The sequence below is a fragment of the Notothenia rossii genome (assembly GCF_949606895.1).
Source record: "Notothenia rossii genome assembly, chromosome: 2".
Taxonomy (NCBI): domain Eukaryota; kingdom Metazoa; phylum Chordata; class Actinopteri; order Perciformes; family Nototheniidae; genus Notothenia; species Notothenia rossii.
This window is the reverse complement of record NC_136904.1, coordinates 74,206,153-74,229,725: the sequence shown is the minus strand read 5'-3', so window position 1 is coordinate 74,229,725 and position 23,573 is coordinate 74,206,153. Positions and strand designations below refer to the sequence as shown.

The following is a 23,573-nucleotide window of genomic DNA, read 5'->3' as shown; positions in this document are numbered from 1 at the left end:
AGACTAAAACAGAAATCCTTTACCAGCCGTGGGACAAATAAAATATTTCGTATTCAGTTGGTTCATACTCTCACACTGTATCTTAATGGAAACGTGTGGCGTGTCATGATGAATGAAGGAGGGTGGATGTGAACGTGTTGCCTTGATGGATGAGAGAAGATGGAGTGAGAAACATGAAGCAGGTTGTGTGTGGATTCAGCTCCAGACCCTTCCCCTGTCATGAAGCTATATTGTATCTGAACTGCTTTGCAAACACAAAAACTCACACAAATCCAAATAAGTCAAAAGAGTAAAAGTTGCTTTGTGATTAAATCCTTTAATATTCTTAAGTGCTTTAATTGAAGAAAACATAAAAATAGCCTTAGAAAACAAAGAAAAGCTGACGCAAGAGGTGCCACTAACTCAATTATCTCTGACACCACTTAAAGACTTTTTAAATCTCAATTTGTAATGTTATTTAATTCCATCGGAGACCTCAGAAAAAAGATAAACAACAACCTTGTGTTAAACTTCTGATCTGAATAAAAAAAACTTTTTCCAAATACTGATCAGGACTTCTCAGCATCTTTGAAATGAGACATGTTTACTGAATGACAGAATGAGTTGGAATTCTGATCAGATCTCTTGAGGAAAAATATAGCAGGCCATGATACTAAAGCTTTTAACAAATATTTGAGGTAAAGCAACTCAAATATCTCCTTGTAAAAAAATGTTGATTATGAACAGAGCTCTTTGTGCATAAGAGCAGACTTTATCCAGTTGTTAAATCTTGAATGTTAGATTGTAGAAGAAGCAGCAGGGCAACTAATCCCAGCAAACTGCTTGCTATACCGGAGGACTGTTTTTCTTCACTACCACAGGGGCTCATTTAGCTTCTACATTTTCACACAAAAACTAAGCAGCAGTGTCTATTAAGGCTTGCATGAAATCTGTCTGGGTTGACATAACGCTACAGAGAGAGGACGTACACAAGGTATTGCTGCTGAGGAGTCACAAATTAAAACCAAAATAAATGATTAACACTACAGGTGGCACAGGAGGGGAGGGGAAAGAGAGAGAGAGAGCAGAACACAAAATATCCCCTCCATGTCTTGCTACCATTGTTTTGATGAAGAAATCCACTAATTTTACTGCAGCAGCCAATGTTTAATTTGATGCAGTTTAATACTGATTTGTAAATTGTGAAATATTTAGAGCTGTGCACCGACATTGGCTACGATGTTGGGAGTAAAACAGAGCTGCCTGCCCATGGAGTGTAAGCAAGCAGCTTTGTTTCACTGACAAACGATGTACAGGAACGGGGACGCCCTTTAACGGACCAACAGCTTTTCACTTGAAAGAATAACAAGGGTTTTATTTGCTCATTGGCTTTGGTAATCAAACCCAATGAATCCACACAGCTCCTCCATGCCCTGTGATGGCAGGGAGAGGATGAGTATTCAGCCAGAGCGCAGAGGTAAGAGGTGGGTGCTGTTTTAAAGGGGTGGCGAATAAGCAATCCCTCGCCTGAGCAAGCTTGATTTAAGGCAAAGGTTAAAACATCAGTACTGCGACGCTACATGTAGACAGCTGATGACCTTTTCTGGATCGGGGATTGGTCGATTGAACTGCTTCAGTGTTTCGACTGGGTTTGCTGGTTGATTCAACGTCACATTTAGGGGGGAAGAAATCGTCAAAATGATGAAAAACAACATACATGCGATTTCCTATTAAGCAAGTAAAATAAGAACAGGGATGGGAACATTAATTATAATGTGTCGGGGTGACTCCGTGTGTGTGTGTGTGTGTGTGTGTGTGTGTGTGTGTGTGTGTGTGTGTGTGTGTGTGTGTGTGTGTGTGTGTGTGTGTGTGTGTGCGTGCACGACACATGAGACCTGTTACAGATGGCAGGTGTCCTTGATGAGGACAGATTTCACAATGGGAGCCCTTGCTTGACTTTTGCAGACACCAGCCTTTCCACGCAATCAAAATAAAGGATCAGTTCACCAACATCACAATTTGATGGAGAAAAAATAAGATTTTCCCACCTAACGATTGCAGTATCTAGCCCTGGAGAGTATGTTGGACAATACAAGTGAGGTGATGTTGTTGGTGGTGCTTAAACTAATTAAAATATTGAAAAACTCAGGAGCAATGTCCCTCTCCAAAAACAGAAATGTGCTTACTACTTGGATGATCCAACAATATGGTCAGTTTTTCACTACCAACTTTGGATCATTTCTGAATATTCTCATCATTACCTAAGTAATAGACTTATATTCTGAAAGACACATTGCTGTTGAAGTTTTTCCAATGTACTTTGCAATGATTTGAGCAAAAGGGACCTCCCTACATTGTATTGGATTGGCCCATACAATGAAAACTATCTGCAAGGCTTGATACCTGGAGGTTAACAGGTACTCGTTCTGTGATTCGGGTGAAATGACTCTTTAAGATAAAGCAGAACAGGCTGGGCCTCAAGGCACCGGTTCTGATTACAAGTCCCACTGGGCGAGGAAAAGAGTGATGTACGCTGCTGCAGAAACACACTGCCCCTCGGTGGTTAAGATTAAAAAGATCAGATACAGATCGGCTTGTGGTCTTTGAGCAATAAGAATGAGCCCCTCCCTGATTGGCTGATGACTGACAGGAAGTGGAGAGCAGGAAATGTGACCTCACACAGGTTAGGAGCTTAACCCTGAGTGTTAGCGGGATCTTAAAGGACATGGATGAGGGATTAAGAAAGAAACAAGGGGAATATAGTGCTGCATCTCCCCCTCTTCATGTTCTGTAGACCAGAGAGCGTGAAGCCCACACTGTCCATGCTCTCTCTCACTAGTGCCATTAGTATTTCTATCTCTGGGCTCTATTATGTTTTCACAGCTGGGTCTCCTCCCTAGCCTGCCAACTGACTCAACAGAAGGAGGAGAATGGAGGCGGGCAGGGGTTAGACGCCGCAGGGTGACCGCACACGGAGGAGGGTGACACTTTAGTTTTCTTTCTTGGCCTCCGGGTTGCCGTAACTGGAGCCTGTTTTCTTCACCTCGGTGACCCCTATGAGGCGGCGGATAGCTATCGAGGCTGGGGAGAGAACAGAGGAGAAGAGAGTGAGGACAGCGATTCTAAGATTAAACAACACGGTGCTTTTATTACTTCTCTTTCAGGTAAATTCAGAGAGGCATTGCCTATTGCTCAGTCCGCAAAAGGAAACAGCGTTGCTTCTACAGGCCACTGATGCAGAGTTTGCCTACCTATGATGAGGAAGATGATGAAGCCAATGATGAGGAGCGGGGAGCCACTGACAGCCACTCCATAAGCAAAGTTGATGAGGGGCGAAAGCAGCACGGTGGCCCAGAACAGGAAGTTCAGCAGCGTCCATGGCCGGCGTTTAGGAGTGATTGTGGGTCCGGGGAACTTGCCTTCCTTTTTGTAGCTTTCCTGTAAGGCATCCTGAGCCGGAGAGGAAGAAGAATTGGTTTGCACTTTATCATTTAATCATGCATGACATGTCGAGCATAGCTACCCATCTTATACATACATTAAACTCTATAGGCTGTAATACATGATGTGAATCAGAAAACAGCTTGTATTGTAACTACATATCTGAATGAAGCCGTGCATTATACATTTTGATTACTGAATCTGCCTTTAATGTCAGCTTTCTTCAGTTTACCTTCTCCTGGTAGAGCTTGTGCAGCCAGATGGCACACTCTTTCTCATCATCGGGTATGTCCTCCACCGGAAACCGCCTGGGTTGAAAAGAGAAAAACACAAGGCGTCTTAAACTGGGAGCAGTTGTTAAGATTCTTTAAACTTAAGATAAGTATTTGAGTATATCCAATATTTATCGATTCGTTTTTTCCCCCTGACAGTGAGAAATTGGATTTGCACACGGTCTCTTTTTTTCTACCTTCATTCATAATTTCCAATATCCACATTATCAACACCAGCAATCTGAAACGCATCTAACTTGTGATGTCTAAACCATAACTACAAATTGAACATCAAGTGTAGTTTGTGTGCCCAGCAAAAGAAAATTAAAAATAAATCATGAACTACCACCTTAATAGTACCATTTGTAAATGAAAGAATACTGACACTATCCATAGGCACTGCAACCTCAAACAATAATGTTAAACATTTTTGACCAGATGCAGTTATCAAATCATAATATAATGGACAATAGGATTTAATGAAACATTTCATGGTCAAACTTGTCCTCTCAGAGTGCAGCAGAAAATATTTCATGTTAATAAAACAAATGACTTGTGGCCTGTTGTGGCAGTTCCTCCCCACCAGGTGGCTCTCTCACATTACACTTTCACTGCACCATAGATCATCTATTTTGGTGCTGGGGGATTTCTTTAGACACTTGTATGTTTAACTGACTCCGGTCTAGTCAACCATGTTAGTAAAAAGATATTTAAACATTCCTTTATTTAATTGAGTTAAAGAAGAAACAGTTTGCTTTTTAATATAGTTTTGCAGTTCAGGCAAGGAGACAAAAAAGACCCTCTTCCCTCAGCCTTTTCAGCGTGAGCTATCGGTCAGCTCTTCACTCAGTAGGATTCTCCTTCCAATTACAGTTATTGTTCTGAAACCATAAACTTACTGGGAAACCAGCCAACATTTTTCAGGGCTCTCACTGTGTGTTTCATTGTTAGAGGACAAAAAGGCAGTCAGTAGGGGGCCCAAACGTTTGGAAAAGACTCATCATTTCCAGTTGAAAAATAAATGTAATAGATCATTATAATGAGTGATTATTAAAAATGGTACCTGCGACACTCACCTTACACTCAGGTCAGCTTTGTATTTCTTGCCGCTGACGATGCCCAGGAGAGTGGGGGTTTGGTTGTCTTTGAAGTTGAGAGTCACATCATATACAGCAGTTACTGTGAGAGAGGAGAACACAGATTTTGAATGAAAGTATTGTGTGAATCCAGCATGACAAACTGTGTGTTATTGTTCACACTACCTGTGCCCTTAAGACACTGCAGGGTGGTGGTGAATCCTTTGGTTCGGGGCAGTAGGTGGTATTTGAGCTTGGGCAGGCCTTTACTCTCTGCAACCTGCATACTGATTTGGTGCTTGGCCTCTGTGAAGCGGGTGCCCTCGCAATACAGCAGAAACTGTGGAGAGAAAAGAGCTGTGTTAACTCATGCAGACACCTATAAAAACAAATTACCCACTGGAGGTGACCCATTTTCTCTTGTCCCATTCTTGCATTTACATTCTGTTCTTGTATACCTTATTCTATTTACATGTGCATAGGATCCTGCATTTACGTGGTCACTTTCAACATTCTCTGCATCATTTAGCTTATTGTATTAATTATTTTATTTTGTCTTATGTCCTATACATAATATGTTGCATTGTTGGAGGTGCTTGGGACTTAAGATTGTCATTGCCATAACTACACTGTGGCTACTGTGCACATGACGATAAAACCCTTGAATCTTTTACCTACTTCTGCTTGGTTACAGATCAAGTTCACCTCAGTGTAACAAAATGCTGAAATAAAGTCAGCATCTCATCTCAATAGGCAGGTGGATGTTAACTGTACCTAAGGGTGGTTGCAAATAACATCACTGTTGTTATCGCTTAATGTAGTTCAGTCTAGTGTCAAAAAGAGAAAATGTCCTTCCCAGTCTGTTTTGACAAGTCCAAAATGCAAAGATATTGAATTGAATGTAAAATACAGAAAAGGCAGATAATATTCATATTTGAGAGGCTCAAACAGTTTCGCACTAAAAGAAAATATGATGAAACAATTATCAAAATAGTTGGCGATGATATCTCAATCTGAAGCTTTATGGGTTTGCCGACTAATTGCCCTGGTGTTTACTTAATCTGGACACAAAAGCTGTCATGAGAAGTAGCCTAATGCCGGATTTGAGGGGTAATTAGATCAACAGCTGATCTGCCTAATCTCAGCAGGTGAACTGGTTGAGTCACGATGAATATCTGTAACAAGATGCTGAACCAGGGGCCATGAATGTAGGCCAGTCGCACGTTCAAACGGTTTTTCCTCAGAAAGCAGAGTGAAAGCCTCCTCAGCCTGTGCACAGTGGAAAGCCCGGTTCAGTAAGTTTCACAGAGAAAAAAAACACACATCCAGCTGGTGCACTCAAAGTGGCAACCTCCTCTGATGTATCTTCCTACACTAAGAGAGACTGGGTCAAAGGGCATCATCTAGATTTTGTATAGGCAGAGTATTTTTTTTCCAATGAAAACTAAAGAATACTTAAGACATTTATTTATGACATTTCTGTTTATCAAAATGTGGAACTTTTTGTTTTTGTTTTACTGTTGTCACTATTGGTAGTAATACCACTGTTATCAGCTGAGATCTGGGAAGCTGTCACACAATAGTGCAGGTTTGAGTTTTGACCCACACACATTGCACACATACTGATCTAATATGTGTTACTTCCCCCATGAAATGTATCTGATGAAAATGGAAATTGATGTGTGATTTATTTCGTATTGCATTTTGGAGATGGAGATATTTCCTAAAATAATTTTTGTGTATGGTTTGACTGAACATTTTATGTTGAACATTTTTGTATATTATTTGTCAGTCCTGATTCTACAAAGTTTAAGGTATTCTATATAGTTTGTTCAATGTTATCTGATTCTCTAAGTATGATGAAAGGCAGAACTGTGTTGTTAGAGTTGTTCACGAGTGGCTTATATTTAGTTACATTGCGATTTGAAAAATAAAGATAATTGTTATACAACAGTGTATTTGTATATTTTTCTACGTTTAAAACATTTCAGAATGGAGTATTGGTATATTCAAATGATCAAATCTGTCCCTCATTGAAAAAGGTTTGGACCCCCCCTGGCTTATAGGTTGGGTTTACGGTTGACCTTTGACCTGCTATACTTGCGCTAATACATTTTTTCTGACCCATAAGGGATTATTACTCAACGCATGTTATAACACTGCCTTACTTAGTTTTAGCAATTTCATATTCAGGTATAATACAATGTAATGTTTCCTTTAGATAATTCAAACACCCTATCCTATATTTTACTGAGATGATTAACTCGAGTATCTACATGTCTTTTTCTAAGAGGAATGTTTTGAGACTGGGCTAGAGTTCACTGATTGCACAAGCATATGATGTGGTATTTATGCAATTGAGTGTGTTGTAACATGGAATGGCTTCTAAGGCCACGTTTACACGGAGACGAAAACGAACCTTAATCGATATCAAAAAGGTCTTCCGTCCACACGGAATTTGGCTCAAGATACGTGTCCGTCCACACGAGACCGCTCGACCCGGTGGAGACGCTGTAGTACATATACCGGGTGGTGCCACAAAATACACCAAAAGCAACGAAGAAGACCCCCCGAGCATGGTTGCCATGGTTGCCCTTCTGTTTATTCTCCGCGATGGATTTAGCAACATGTAGTTCATGTAGTTCTCCATGTCCACTTGTTGCTGATGGTTGTGGTAGAGGAGCTGTAGATTTTGCACTAACATCTGTAGCATGGTCAGTAGCGTCTGGAGCACGTAATCAACCCTGTGATCCGCCGTTGTTGTTGTTGTTTTTGGCGAAACACGCGGGTGACGCGGGGGTAAGCAGCAGAGGTGGGGAGAGGCGGGGCTATGGCGTTATCGTTATCAGGAAATGATCGTATAGGACGTACACACGGAGCCGCTTGGCCCCCCAGAGCGTTTTCGCCACAGATCTACCCACCTTGGGACCCGTTACCGTTTGAGGGCTCCGTTTCCGCGGTTCCGTTACGGCCTCGTGTGGAAGAACCGTCCATACGATAGAGAACTGCAGCGGATACAACCCGTTTCGTCTCTGTGTAAACGTGGCCTAAGCAAACTGCTAAACCGTCTTGTTATTACACAAACAGGAATTAAGACAGTGTGTCTGATGTGTACTTACCCACATATATTCAGGATAGTCTTTGAGGCTATTCAGTGAACTGAAGACAGTCTTCCGATCCTCTTCCCACTTTCTTTTGCAGAAGACTATTTCTAGGAAGTACCAGGTCCAGCCAATGAGAGGAACCTTCAGTAACTCGTGTTTGGCTAGCACTTTTGAACTCTAGAGAGGGGAAACCGGTAGACGTGTATAATGACAAAGGTTTGATTTCTCCTCATCAGGAGTAGAGATGGACTTCATCTTGAAGAGCATAATCTGAGATGACAAGTAACTAAATCAACAACAAATTCAGTTCCTTTTTGCGACAGTACTGACCCCTAGGATGCCATATCTTTCACACATAGTCCAGCCACACAGGAAGTCGATCTCATAGTTGTGGTTGAGGATGGTGATGACATGCTCTTTGCCAAACTTGTCCACCGTAGCTTGGTCGGTGTATAGTGTGCATTCTGTGCCCGACCACCACTCCAGCAGCATCACCAGCTCTGCACAGAAAACAACACATCATGCGGGGCACTGGGAATGTTCAAACAACACTTCATCATTTATAGGATTGACGATGAGAACTAAGTACAAGTTCAAAGCACTTTCCTCTTAATAAATGTCAGGGTTGCTCCTCAGTTTTGCTGATTAACACAACAGTGACCCATGCCACATTATTTCCTAATCATGAGATATCAGAACACTGCAGCTGTATGGAGCTATTTTGGTAGATGTAATGTTTGAGCCTCAGCTGCTCCCATTAGCTCTGCATGAGCAGCCATCTGCCAGACAACAGCCAGCCATAGCTACTTACTATAGCAGCTAGTAGGGGTTGTACTGTAAATCATAAGTTTGAGCCTTTGGACAACAATACATTTTTCGCTGAAAACTAAATCTTCCATGATACACTTTGGATTTAACTTGAATCTCAGGCCTATATCATTAAAAAACATGCTTATTTAACAACATATCTTGCCTGTTCCCCTTCGCTAAGCCATTAGCACCAATTGCGAACGACGCCAGGACTGTTTTAATTTAAGAATGAGGTGCACTTGGACAGAAATGGTGAAACAGATGTGACAAGGTAAGGTCAAAATAAAGGCCTATCTTGAAGAAGTTGATGTGTATCGATGTTTTCACTTTGCATTGATTTTCATTGATCTGGAGATTTATCTCAGAGCTAAAAGGAATAGAATTGTTGACATGAATTCAGCAGGTTGCCAAGCCAAGTGTCACCCGAAGAACCTGGTGCTTTATCTTGTTTACACTATTTTCAAAGAACAACATAACTCTTAGCGACAAAAAAGGAGTATGATGTACTCACGACTCCAGAGGGAGTAGGCGAGCCGGCAGTTGATTATGCGATAGAGCCGCTTGTTGATGGGCCAGAGGATGCAGGTGCAGAGCTGAATGAAGTTTATGATGAGGCCGCTCACCACGAACACAAAGCCCATCAGCAGCTGCAGGATGAACAGGCTCTTCAGGTAGGCCAGCAGCGCCATGGCTGAGGAGCCTGGAGAGCTGAGTGGGCTCCTTTCTAAACACAACGACCAACCTGAGAGAGGGCGGGAATAGAGGAGGGAAGGCAGAGCCAAAGCAATGAACCTTACTGACAGAAAACGGTAAAAATAATGGGTCCTGGTTGACTACATTTTTCTGCAGGCAATATTGCATTCAGTAATAAAAAACTAACAGTCTTTCTTACCACGGTGGGATCCTTTTACAAGCCGCGTTTACACGGTCCGTCAGCCAATACTACAGACCTGATGGAGACAGAGAAAACAGAGGATGAGCCAATAGTGAAGTAAGCAAAATGAAACACAACAGTACAGTGCCATTACAGTAGAGTTGAATTAAGTGCACGTATCATCGAAAAGGTGGTTGATACAGACAAGAGGACGCCAGAAACAGCTGATGTCGTTCTGAGTGTGGTCGGTGGTTAAAAAAAAACCAGAAGACAGATGCTGGGTTAAACTGTGGCACACAGCAGGTTGGGTAATGTGCTATTTTAACACACGTTGGATTGTCAAAGAGCATTGTTACTCAGTTTAGATTTCTTGTGGCCGTACTCAGCCTGAACTTTCACAAGGGCGAAGTGATAGAAATGACATTATATGCCACATTTTACACAGAACTACGCATTTTCAATGAAAAGCAATACTTGAATACAGCCATCATATTTCAATAGAGTATGGTGACAAAGAGTTGATCACATTTCAGCTTTAGGGTTTATATTTTATTGTTGTAAAAAATGAAGCAAAGATCTTAGAAACTAATTCTCAATTCCCTATGCTACACTGAGTTGGTATCAGGGCATTTCTTTTTATAAATAATAGGTATGAGTTATATAAAGTCTCATCTATTCCGATGTGAGAGAGCTTTTCTCCGTTTATATTATTTTAACTTAAGTTGACTGTAGATCAGACAGAACAATAAAATAATTGTCGGGGCTTTTGCCAGTTTATTACCAATGCAACACACATGAAATATTTCTACCATCTTTCTCTGCACAGCACGCTGGGAAAGGCTCCACTCCTCCACGACACAATAAGATGAAGCAGGTATGGAGGTGAATGGACAGGAAAAGATGGATCTGTACCACGCTGGCATCTGCTGCGTTTATACTTCTTGTATGCCGGCCGCCCGGCCTTACATGGACTGTCCCCACATCTGCACCAAAGCCCATTACAGCGTGGGTCAAGCCAGTTTAAAGCTTTTCTAAGAAACTTTCTAATCTGAGTAGTGCTTTTGCAGCTCTGAGTAGCAATCTGTAGACACCCCAAATCAACTTTAGGACTGCCAACTGGGCAACTCCACCTGTTTTGTTTTACATGATAACCTTTTCACTTTTAGTTGTTAAGTATATGGCCATTCAGAAAATGCCTGTTATGTAATTGTTTTAATAAAACATCAAAGTAAAGCAACAATACTGAAATGTATTATAGATCCATCTGCTTTTCTTTAAAAACAAAAGGGGCGTCAGTTTAAAACTCAAAGATGTTTAATTTAATATGATATAAAAACAGAGAACTGTGGAAAATGCCTACATTTGAGTGTCTGAAACACAGCATTATATGCCATTTTTGCATGAAAAACTATTTAAAGGATTAATTGGATAGAGAAGTATTTTCTTTTTATGGTGATTAACTTATCAAATTCACAATTTTCTATATTTTTAACCAAAACAAAATTAAATGATTCCATGTCCTGTCATCAATCATTTCAATACTTTTTTTGTGATGTATTTTGTCTTTGCCCTTTTATTGTTTCAGCATCTAGATACTTTAGGAATTATTTATCATAGTCAGTTTTGGTGTTGTGACAACACTAAGCATTATCTGTGCAGTCCTAGTAGCAACATGTACAGACCCCTGCATTCACTGATACAACTGTTTCAGCCATCCGGCCAAAACGAGGCTGTACGGCGCTGCTTTTAGAACAGACTGTATTCTAACCAACAAGGGAGAGATAGGAACATTTGCGTGTCAGTCTGCATGTCACAATGACATACGACTCTGCATCCACAGAGTCTGTAATCACTACTGTCTTTGCTTTAATTGCTCGTGTAAAATTGTATACAATTGGAACTAGATAAAGCTAACAAAATGGATGACGGTGAGCAAATTGAAAAAAGACGTGGTAACGCGAGTTGATTTATTTACCTTGACAAAGCATTTCAATATATTGGATCAGACACCCAAGACGTCTTCATTTTTAAGCAGATTTACTGTTTACAACCATGTTTTATCTTGAGTTTGTATCATATTCTTTAAAGCGCCATCTCAGGAAAGAGCAAACAAAGCAATCTCATATTGAACCACAAAGTTTACACAAGGTCAGTTGATTGCAGGCAATAATGAGGGCAACTAGTCTGATCCTTTGTAATAAATCCATTTAAAAACACAAAACCTGGGTGTAAAGGAAATTAAATCTTACGTGCACATCCACAGAACTTCAGCTCAGTCTCTTGGGCAAACAGACGTTATAGTGCCTGTGGTTAGGGGGACACACTGACACTAAAGTGTTGAAATAATGTCACGTGTGCCATCTATCGCCTGATGAATATTATTATCAGTCCAAAGATGTCTCTGCATTTTGTTACCGATATGGCATTAGTGCCACTGCCTACTTAAACTGGGAGAGAGTGAGTTGGAAGGCTTGAGTTACACTGTTGCATATTTCACTTCTGGCTCCAGTAAAATATTTTTGGAAGGTTGGCTCCAACACTGAAGGATAAAGAGGACAGCATGTAGATAATACTAACAACTGGTCACACATGGTATTTTGTTTCAGTCGGTTTGGTGATGATGGACAGAAGTAGGTGAATGTGCTGTTGACAATACAAATGAAAGTCTGAAATTAGTAGTGAGTGTTTCTCAGTCAGCTCCCAGTTTAAAATAAAACTCATCAATAAATGCACTGCAGTATAATCTACTGAATTGTCTTCATGTGAGATCCTTTAAAGGATCAGAGGGGGATCTTTAAAAAAATAAAAATACTCCAATACAACTTCTAATTTAATGTTTTCTGTCATTAAATGACATTGCTGCCCAAAAGTTTATATGCAACATGCATGCTTGAGGCAGGATTTTCCAGCAAAGCAGAAAAGTTAAATACACTTGTTACATGGATGCCAAACATCCCATGACCTTTGTTCTCATTTTATTCCACTCTTCTTTTTGTCACTGTACACGGGGTCATACAATTCAGAGCAACCAGGCATTTTTGCTCAAGTTAAAATGGACGCCTTAATTCACAGTGCCTACAGCAAAAGTACATCTTATACCTGACTTTGTGTGCACTCATACTGTCTCCTAAAATAACCAGCAGCACTCAACATATTTGCTTTAATAATTCAGCTTGAATGGCCAACCAAGACCACAAGAGAATCTTAGTCCAACCCATTGACTGTATAACACAGACATAGTCTTCATGCCGCCACCCATAGGTTGCTGAATAGCCGTTGTGAAACTCAAAAGTAGATTGCTTTATCTGTTGTCATCTTTATATGGCCATCTCTGCCTAACTCCCAGCTTAGGATGTCAATAAAGTAGAAATCGAGTAGTCAACATGGTCGTTTGGAATGAAGTGGTGAGGCAGAGCTGGTGATCTGAAAGGTCCTCAAATACTGCTATGTTTTAATGTGTGTATCATAACAATGGATTGTATATATAGTGTTGGGAACCATATTTTGGTTCCAAATCCCAAATGCCAGGTACTGGGGAACCTAAAGAATAACATGGGGCTTTGCAAAGCGATACATTTCAGACCAAAAGAGTTGCCGGCACAGGAGGCCGTGCACCATGGGTCACAGGTTTTCTTCTGTGCTATTTGTTTGTGTTTTGAACAGTGTGTTGTATATATCGATTGCCATTTTCTCTATTAAGTTAACAGGCTTTCTTGTGTTCTATCATCCACTAAATTACACATATTTTATGTTAAACATATAATTAGGATTCTTTACATTTGGTAACCAATCAGTTGCAACCAAGATATCTAGCCTACTTCGTGGGACAGTTATGTAATAGCCTTGTCATGCTAAAGCAACCAATCAGAATGTCTAATTGTTTGCCTCACCTTGCCATTGGTCACTTGACGCTAGGCAGAAATGACAACTTCAAACACAGTGTTAATAGTCTCCTCAAACAACTTTTACATACGTTTTCCTAAGCTGTGTGACTTTTTTTTAAATCAGCCATTATCAAATAATTGACATTTTTTTACACCAATGTATTTTTTGTTTTAGGCATACACAGCAATACCGACTGTATTTTCTTGATGTATTCGCACAATAAATAATGAGTACTATGTATTTATAATTATTAAGCCAAAAGAAAAGCATACCATTGAACATTATATCTATATCTGCCTAATAGGTAAACCATAATGTGTTGTGCAAAGCTGAAGTGTAATTGATAGGATCAGTGCTACGGTTCAGCTTTTTAGGTTAGTAGTTCAGTATTAAGAGAAGCAAGTGAAACCAGGTTCACACCTCTCTGCCCAGTAACATTATCCCCAATTAAAACAATGCAATGACTTACACATTATAGTGTAAATCAAACCAATGTAATTGTTCATGTGTTGTGGCAGTTGAACCAAGCTAATAGAATAAAATACTTTCAGAGAAACAAACATTGAGTTGAACTAGAAACAGCCAGTGAAGGTCCACCTCCCTTTGGGTGCAGGCCCACACAGTAACCCCTGAAAGATTAAAGTTGCTGACTGGGTTAAAGCTGCTTAAGGCCGGAGAGCTGCTTCTACTCTACATTTCCAGTATACAGCTTGTATGCCAACAAATAACTACTGCATGCTAGGAGTCTCTGTTGTGATAAGAACTGTTCTAAATTACATTAAAGACACCACTAAGTACAGGAAAGCTTTTGCCACATCCTGGCAGACACTGCACTTTTGTCAAGTCATATTAATTGTTCTCCATTCGGCTTCCAAATGGTATAAACAAATAAGACTTTAAGTGCTATGCTGATTACTATCTCTTTTTCAAGTTCTATTACATCTGGTAGGGTCACTCCTATCCGTGTCAAACAATCTCTCTTGCATTAAACTTACCAGTAGACATAGTAGGCCATTGCCATGAGCACTAAGGCCCCACACACCCCAGTGAATATCGTCACAGCACCCTGGTTCAGCATTTTGGCTCCTGGTATCTCACCCAATCAAAGCCAGAATTAAAAAAAACATAAAAAAAGTAGTCTGGTCGAGAGCAGTGGATAGTCACAGGCTGTCCTGCTTCATCGCATGATAATCCCACAGAAGGAAAGAGGAAGATAATGATGATAAAAGCAGGAACCTAGCGAGATCCCAGATCTTGTTGGAAGAGCTGACTAATCAGCGCTACAGTTTACAGAGAAGAAAGATATCACTGGAAAAGTTACCAAAAGAAATAGATCTTCATTGAGAGCAAGTGCAAAAAGAGTTCATTAATGAATGCTAGGTGACGGTAGGATAGCTCACTGCTTGAAGAAGAGAAGCACACAGAAACTGCAGCTTACATGCATGCAGCATTCCCATCCTCTAATCCAATGGATCAGATTAGGTCTGATTAGCAGGCTATGGGCACCCTGGATACGTCTCATTTCATTAACGTTAACAAAGAAGAAGGCCGGGCCCCACCCTGCCTCCATCGAGGAAGCAGAAAAGCATCTGTTATGCTAAAGGAACCAATCAGAACGTAGAATTTCTTGTCTCAAATTGCCATTGGTCCCATGACACTAGGCTGAAGTGACGACCTCCAAAAGGTCAATAGTTTCCTTAAACAACCCCTATATGATTGTTGCCAATCTGTGCTTTGTTTTTCTTTGACCTAGTATAATTGGTCGAGCAAAGAAAGTTATGAATATCCTCAACAATTATTTACAACATATCTGTATTAGTCAGCCACACAACAAGGGCAAACAGTCCTAGTGGGCAAGCCGACAAAAGCCTCTGGGTTCCCTCACAGAGCTAATGTCAGATGTGGTTTAGACAAGCTGGCAGAGAAGCAGAAATGAACTCCAGTGTTTACTAAATCAAATAGGTCAAAAGGTTAGAGTACAGTCCAGAGGCCTCGCCACTGGGCATTAAAGCTGAATATAAATAGAATTAAAAATACATTGTGTTAGCTTGACAATGAAGGTCATTCATGTTTCAAAGCATGAAGTGCTCTCAATCCTGCACGTAGCACCACTGTAGTTCTTAAGACTCAATTGCAACTTCCATCATACAGTTGTTTGTCATACACCACTTACAACAGCAGGGACAACACTTATAGTGTGTTCTATTCGTTCGATTGCAAAAATGCACACATAGGCCAGAAAGCAATATAACTAATATGGAGGATGATAATGCACCAGAAGAAGTTTAATTTGGTGAAAATGCAAGAATATTTTATCAATATTAAAATTAAAATAATAATGACTTTCTAAGTTATTTGTATCAACACATTTAGTGACAGAAACAAAAGCAGGAATGTATTGTTCCCACTATCTGTGTGTGCGCAAAGCTAATATCATCCAATTATTAAAACAATTTCCAGATCTTTGCCTTTAGCTGACATAGGCTACATTACTATATTACAGTAAGAGTATGTTATTACTCTCAGGAGTGTAAACTGTGGATATTGAGGAGTTCTTGGAAACTACTCAAACTTTTCATGCAAAGCCACAAACAGAATAGTGTTTTAGAAATGGACGGACAGTCTTTTATAAATAAGTTAATGAGCTCCTGCTGACATGTAATGGCCTTGCATCACTTAAATACCACCCTTGAACCTCCAAGGCTCCATCTGGAATCTGGATGTTGCCATAGTGATGACTGAAAAGGGTCAAGGATTATCGAAAAGGTCCAAGGGTTTTATTATCACAGTAGCTACAATGTAGTTATGGCAATGAAAATCGTAGGTCCTGAGCTCCTCCAACAATGCAACATATTATATAAAAGGACATACAACAACAAAATAACATTAACATTTTTTAAATCAAACAGTATGACACATTTGAATAAAATAGTGCAGGTGAAAGAAACAGAATATATGGTTAAATATTGGTAAAGTGAGATACAATTAAATGTAACTATTATGATAATAAATTCAATAAATTCTAAAGATGCAACCAGATGAATGCTTTGGGTTACGGAGGCACTTAACAGACCTGTAGTCAGCATATAATAGGACTAATGGAAAAAGTAGGAGGGGAAGTCAATGGGTGAAATTGATTCCTTGACAGCTTGAGTTCAAACTCTGTAAGTTAAGGTATTTTGCAGTAATCGAACATTCACAAATATGACTTTGAGGTTAATAAAACTACTCATTACTTTATTATTATTACATTGCATTTAGCTGACGCTTTTATCCAAAGCGACTTACAATAAGTACATTCGACTAGGAAGACACAACCTTGAAGAAAACAGAATCATATAAGTACATCAGGTTTCATAGAGCCAAACATTTCAAGTGCTACTCAACTGGCTTTAGATAAGCCAGTCCTTTATTAGTATATAAGAATAAAACAATTCATTGCTAGTGCTGAGTTACTGCCCACGATGGCACTGCTCAGAATAGATAAAACCTTATCTGCAAAGCTATGTGTCAAAGACCTATATGGCAATACTTGCTTAAGAGTTCAATAAGTTACATCCAACAGTCATCATACTGGACTTTGTTCCAACAGTTTTATGACATGTTATATTTATTTAAAAAAGGTCCCATGTCATGCTTTTCCGGGTATTAACCGTCCCCTTCTGTGTTATGTAGCTTTTTATGCATGTAAACGGTCTGCAGAGTCACAAACCCTCAAAGTACCTCCTGTAGCGAGTACAACCAACACAGAAAATACCTGTCTATGCTGCCCTAGAACACCTCGTTGGACATTTATCTTTTTCCATTGTTTTCTTCTTATAGTGTAGTAAGTACAGTGACGTATTGGGTATAGTGACGTAATATCTCCGCGGATTGGTCCAAATGGACCAATCCGGACTTCCTCACTCACACACACACACACACACACACACAATCTTTTCTCAGCTGCAGCTCCGCAGATTTCTCAGCCTGAACTCAGCATGAGACGGCGAGACGCGGTGGGGCTCGGCTTGTTCTGAGCACACACGCAGACTCAAAGCTAGGCTGCAGGTGTGTGTGTGTGCGCTCAGGCTGGGTTCGGGCTGGGTTTCGCTGTGTCTCGCAGATCCCCCGCAGCAAGCCAGCTCACACTGTCCGCTCCAGCAGCGAGCCCCGCAACGTCCCGCCAACAAGGCACCCAGACCCCACGCAGCATTCTCATCTGTTTGTCATTGCTGGTGTCATTTTGTGGTGGCTAACGCCATTGTAACACATAATCACTGATGTTCCGTTGTAACGGTGGTGGACTCATCAGAACAGATTGGGCGAGCTGACCAATCAGAGCACAGTGGGCTCACAGGGAGGGGGGGTGGCTGGAGCTCCAACAAGCCGTTTAGGACAGAGATTGAATACACATACAATACAGAGATGCTGTATGAGAAACCAATGTGAGTTTGGAAAATTGCTAAATATACATCTATTCTAGTAGACCTCAACAATGGAATTATGATCAGTAGACATGGCCATGACATGGGACCTCAAACTACCACAATTGCAAAACATGCATGACTTACGACACCCAGATTTATTTTAAAATTACACCGGGAGACTACTCTCAGATTAGAACACTGAGCAAGTGCATTGAGCACATCACTGACTGGATGACTCAGAGCCTTCTCCAACTGAACAAACAAAAAACTGAGATCATTGTTTTTGGAGCAAAGAAGGACCGATTAAAAGTAATCACAGAGCTTCAGTCGGCAGACTACAAAGTAACCGACAAAGCAAGACATCTGGGTGTAGTGATGGACTCAGACCTGCATTTTAACAGTCACATTACAACAGTTATTAGGTCTGCATACTATCACCTGAAGAATATGTATCAAGGATTAAAAGACTAATGTCGCAACAGGATTTAGAAAAACTTGTCCATGCTTTTATCTTCAGTAGACTCGACTACTGCAATAGTGTATTCACAGGGCTCACTAAAAAATCCATCAGAAAACTGCAGCTGATTCAGAACGCTGCTGCTCGAGTTCTCACTGACACTAGAAAAATGGATCACATCACTCGGGTTCTGAGATCATTACACTGGCTTCCAGTCTGCCAAAGAACTGATTTTAAAATACTACTGCTAGTTTTTAAATCACTAAATGGCTTAGGACCGAGGTATATAGACAACCTACTCCATCACTATGAAGCATCCAGGAGTCTCAGGTCTTCTGGGTCGGGTCTGCTCTCTGTTCCGAGAACAACAACTAAACATGGAAAAGCAGCTTTTAGTTATTATGCCCCAACAATCTGGAACAAACTGCCCAAATTGTGCACGTCCGCTGAAACACTTCCTATTTTCAAATCCAGACTAAAAACGCACCTATTTGCCGCTGCCTTTAATTGAGCAGCCGATACTCACACTACAGTATGCCTTTTTAGTCATGTATTCTGTACCGGCTGTGTTTATTTATTTATTTAAATTATCTTTGCTATTTGTTCTTAAATATCTTTTATTTTTATTTTGTAAAGCATTTTGAATCGCCACGTGCTGAAAAGTGCTATATAAATAAAACTGCCTTGCTTTTTTTTTTTTTTTTTAAACTTTATTTTATATTATTTGGGCAGTACATGATATTCAAAAGTTACATTAATAATACACATAACACACAATTCATAAATATATAAATAACATAAAGAGGGCACGTTTATATTCCAATGAGACTCAGTTCGGTCACAGGCTCAAAATGCCCCATGGCTAAGTCTGGGATTTGTACAGGGTTTTTCTTCTCCTTAGTTCGGTAATAACCTGTTTCACGATGTTGCCACTGTTTATGATCATCTGATTTAGTATCATCTTGCACCTTGTTTTCCAGATTTGTATACATGTTATACAAATGACCACCTGTAAAGTTATCTGTGTTTATTGTCCATCCCCTCATCCAGAATACAATACATGATTGAGATATATTTTACATTGAACTCTAAACCGATGCCCCGTAGGAGCGACCACACCTCCTCGGCTCTGTAGCAGTCCATGACGAGGTGCTGTAAAGTTTCGTCTTCCTCACAGTTAATCGTGGGGCATGTTCTAGTTTTCACATAGCAGCTCCATGAAACCACAGCTCTGACCGCAAGTCTGTTAACTGATATCAGACACCTCACGTCTCTCATGCTCTCCGATAACTGTTTACTTTTAACTAATTTCAAGACTTCGTTACCTTCGTCAGGTGTTAGGTTTTTGTATGTTATAACACCTCCATATTTGAAATCGTTTATCATTTTAAAAATTACTCTATTTGGTAGTCCGATCCAATCAATCCCTAAATGTTGAACTTCAATTGTGAAGTCACCATAAACTAATTTGTAATATGGTCCATTTCTAGCTCTGCCTCTTCTTTTGTTCCATCCCATTTTTCCATCCTCAACCCAAGGTGCTTTCCTATTGATGATTGCAGCCGAGATGTTTTTTACAAAGGTAATTTTTTGTTTAATGCCCAGGTCTGTGGCTCCTAGGCCTCCATATTCCCTACTTTTAAATAACAAATTACATTTAGTAACCTCCCTTGTTGTACCCACACCAAATTGACACACTGTTTCTTCTTATTCTTCAGGGGAAAATTATCAAGCAACATATATATCTCAAGATGTCCAGAAAGGTATCTCGCTGGGTTGAAAGATGTACCTTTTGGATTGCAGTTTTCTTACTTACTATACAGCATAGTCATGATTAGAGTTTTTTACAAAATGTATCTGTTCGATTGCAAAATGGCTATTAGAAGTTCCTGTGGTCAGCAGTATGAAATCCTGATTACCACTAATACTGAGAAAATGAGACGGTCAAGGGTAACTGAAAATGAACAGATTGCATATAAATTTTTATCACATTACCAAAATGACACACACCTTACTACAGTACTACACACTACCAAACCATTTACAACACTAGACAATCACTATCATAGGCCATCACAATAGCAGTGTGCACGTCTCCCTGTCAAGGTCCGTTGCAGGCACACCTTACAACAAACTCTACATTACCATTGTGGAACCAATGAGGCAAAATACGTATTACCATTAAATATGTGTTAGTGCACTGTCCATCAAGGCAGACTCTGTATCAATGTGACTATCCATTATTATTGTTGTAGCTTGACTAAACTACGCAGACAGTATTGTGAGAACATGAAAAGTGAAGAGCATTATTATGATCAGTAGTAAACACAATCATAGCTAGCAAGAAGTGCCAGGAACGATCACTTAAAAAATGACTTGCCTGTCACGTGCGCACCGCTCGCCTGGTTGGTGAAAATAAGTGTAAAGTTGTCACTGACTGAAAAAGCCGAAGATTTGAATGAACTACAGTAACCTTACGTCTGATGTATGGTACGACATCTTTACGCAGGTCAACCAGCGTACGTACAAACTGCTTGCAGTGCAATAGCAGCTTTTTAAATGAACCCCATGATATTCGCTTCTACTCGTGGCGCACTTTGTACTAATTCAGCTAACGGTACCCGGCGTAGTAGTGCTGCTCATTAGTCCCATGATAAATAAAGCACTATTAGGGTAACAGTTCTACGCACTAGTGCGTCCATCTCTAAAATAAAGCTAAATAACGTACTAGCTAGCGTGCCCCTCAGTCCACCAGTGCCTTGGCTCCTCGTCTGACACATGTCATGACTGCGGCCGAAGAGTGTTGAAAACACCAAATAGTACACATCTTTACAAGAGAAAATAAAACCTACCAGTCCGTCCAGTTTCTTCAATCAGACACGATAAATCAGTTATCGCTGGGTGACTAGAGTGTGTAGCTGACGTTAGAGTGCATTGTGCAACTCAGCAGAGCGGCACAAGGGCAGTGGGCTGCTAACAGCACGGCTAGCATGCTAAGTTAACACACCACTACACCTAGAGGAGTGTTTATATGAGGCGGATGTAGTCATCTAGTTGAATAGTATATTCTGTCAATAAGAGACACATTACTCACATTAATTAGTGTTATCTGTAAATAGTTAACTGACCGGAGTAGTTTGCATTGCGCTATGCTAGTTAGCCGGCTAACGTTAGCAGTGTCAGTAACGGTAACGTTACTCTGGGCTTACCTGAAATTATTCACTTGGGAGTCGGTAGATTTTGTTTTACTTTTTCGCTGCTTCCTCACCATCAGGGGCGTAAAACAACTCGGTTAAGAAGCCCTTCTTATTTCGTCCGTTTCCTCAATGCAATAAATATGACTTGAGGTAATGCGATTTGCAGGAGCGCTATTGTTTGTCTGTTAAAGCCCCACATTTCCTCAAAGCCCATCCTGAAGGTGGCATGCCTCACATCCGGTCCGGCCCCTCATTCATTCTTAGACATGATTTAAATACATATATTTTCAAATAACGGAACCCTGGCCGCCCGAAAAAAACATCTTGATCCATTTATTAGTGAAAGTATAGGTAGGCCTACAGGTAAAAAAAATAATGGCTATATATTTTGTCATAGGCCTTTTAGTGATTCCCAGTGACCACTATGCACCAGTTAATAAAGCAGGCTTTTGGTTGAAACATTTAGAAATTACGGAAGAGGATTAAGGCCACATTATTATTATTTTTGGGAGGATTTGATGTTTGTTTTTTTTGTTCTGAGAAAAAAGTCAGAATTCTGATTCTTAATCTTAATCTTTTTTTTTGTTCTGAGGAAAAAGTCAGAATTCTGAGATTAAAGTCAGAATTCTGAGAAAAAAGTCAGAATTCTGAGATTAAAATCAGAATTCTTAGATTAAAGTCAGAATTCTGACTTTTTTCTCAGAACACATTTTTTTTTTGTTCAAATCCTCCCAAAAAAAAATCACGTGGCCCTAATCCTCTTCCGTAAGAAAGGAATTAATAGTATAATTATTTATTATTATTATATACAAAAAACGTAACTCAACAAGTTTCATAAAATGATCTAATTCATGATAAGCTACATTTACAGAGCTTCTCTAGGGTTACAAAGTAGAAATACAAACTTTAAACCGTAAAAATGTGTAAAACTTGTTGACAATCATATTCCTTTATTAAAGAATATTTGGATGCACCTGGTAAAAAATGTGCTCAATTACAGCAGAGAAGGAAGAGTAAAATAAAAGAACCAAATAACCTTTCTTTTACGGTTTGTGGATTCAGTAGTAAACTTCACAAAAATGGCACGAAAAAAAGGTATTTAACTTTTGATTTGAATACCTATGCAAATATTAATGTTGTTGAACTACCAGCAAGCTACTGCAAGTTGTAGTTAATATTCTTAAATGACTCCCAAACACTGTACATTGGATTAAGCCTAATGTCAGTCACCCATAACCTGTGGCAGAGTTTGTTGTTATGGGAAACAAAAAAGGAAATGTATTGGGCCTTTATTGGGTTTTTCTTCATTAATAAAAAAGTCATGTCGATGCATTTGTAATGGTGCACAAGGTATTCCCTTTTTGCTGACCTTTGGCTCATAACCTTTCACAGCCAATGACATGTAATTAAAGTAATTTCCCTCCCTGTGTGTGAGTGCATGGTGGGTCAACTTTAGACCTCTTTAGCCCTCTGCTGGTGTGTTTGCATAGCTGCAGCACGAGTTGTAAGTGGGACAAGCTGAGGGATCAGAAACTTGCACACATAAACCGGAGGCCTTTAGTGTGACAAATCTGGCATGTCTGTTGGTAACATATGGCATCCTATCTTGCTGGATTCTAATGTAATGTGAACCAGTCACTATAACAAATCATCCCTGCTCTTTCACAAGTTTCTCAGCCAGGTTATTCTTGCTTACTGCTTCCAGTTTGCCATCAGGCAGACATATTGGCCTGTCTGGTTATTTGGGTTAATCCCTTGCTATTCATACTGTGGATTAGTGCTGGCAAAATGGAGCCGTCACCTGGGTTTAATCACACTGTAGTATAGCAAGCACTTGGAAGCTGACTTGTTTGCCTTCCTTATACATTTTTGCTTCATTTCCTTATTTCTTCCATATTAAAAGCATCTAGTGAGATTTTTAATACATGAATATGAAATGCAATCAAATAAGCTTTATTTTGAATGCCTTTTTGAATCAACCTTTTTCGTTTTTTCTGAAGTACAATTTTGTACTTCTGCGGTCTAAAGCATTTTACAAACAGCATGTCTAGTTTATTTTGTGTGCCAGG

The 23,573-nt window shown here is 39.9% G+C and overlaps 1 protein-coding gene across 4 annotated transcripts; it reads right to left on the bottom strand.

Moving 5' to 3' along the window:
- Window positions 1–296: 296 nt before the first annotated feature.
- Window positions 297–21,740, bottom strand: LOC307030697 (1-acyl-sn-glycerol-3-phosphate acyltransferase gamma-like). 4 transcript variants are annotated; one of them, XM_079667293.1, is made up of 10 exons: window positions 21,517–21,740; window positions 9,575–9,632; window positions 9,194–9,424; window positions 8,203–8,372; window positions 7,888–8,049; window positions 4,955–5,108; window positions 4,769–4,871; window positions 3,653–3,728; window positions 3,231–3,429; window positions 297–3,060 (listed from the first exon to the last, which is right to left on the bottom strand). In XM_079667293.1, the coding sequence occupies exons 3-10, from the start codon at window positions 9,369–9,371 to the stop codon at window positions 2,969–2,971; spliced, it is 1,134 nt and encodes a 377-aa protein (XP_079523419.1). In that variant the 5' UTR covers window positions 9,372–9,424; window positions 9,575–9,632; window positions 21,517–21,740; the 3' UTR covers window positions 297–2,968. The 4 variants fall into 4 exon arrangements, with proteins under 4 accessions (XP_079523419.1, XP_079523421.1, XP_079523422.1 ...); XM_079667295.1 differs by lacking the exon at window positions 21,517–21,740 and adding an exon at window positions 21,160–21,260; XM_079667296.1 differs by lacking the exon at window positions 21,517–21,740 and adding an exon at window positions 20,688–20,762.
- Window positions 21,741–23,573: the final 1,833 nt, after the last annotated feature.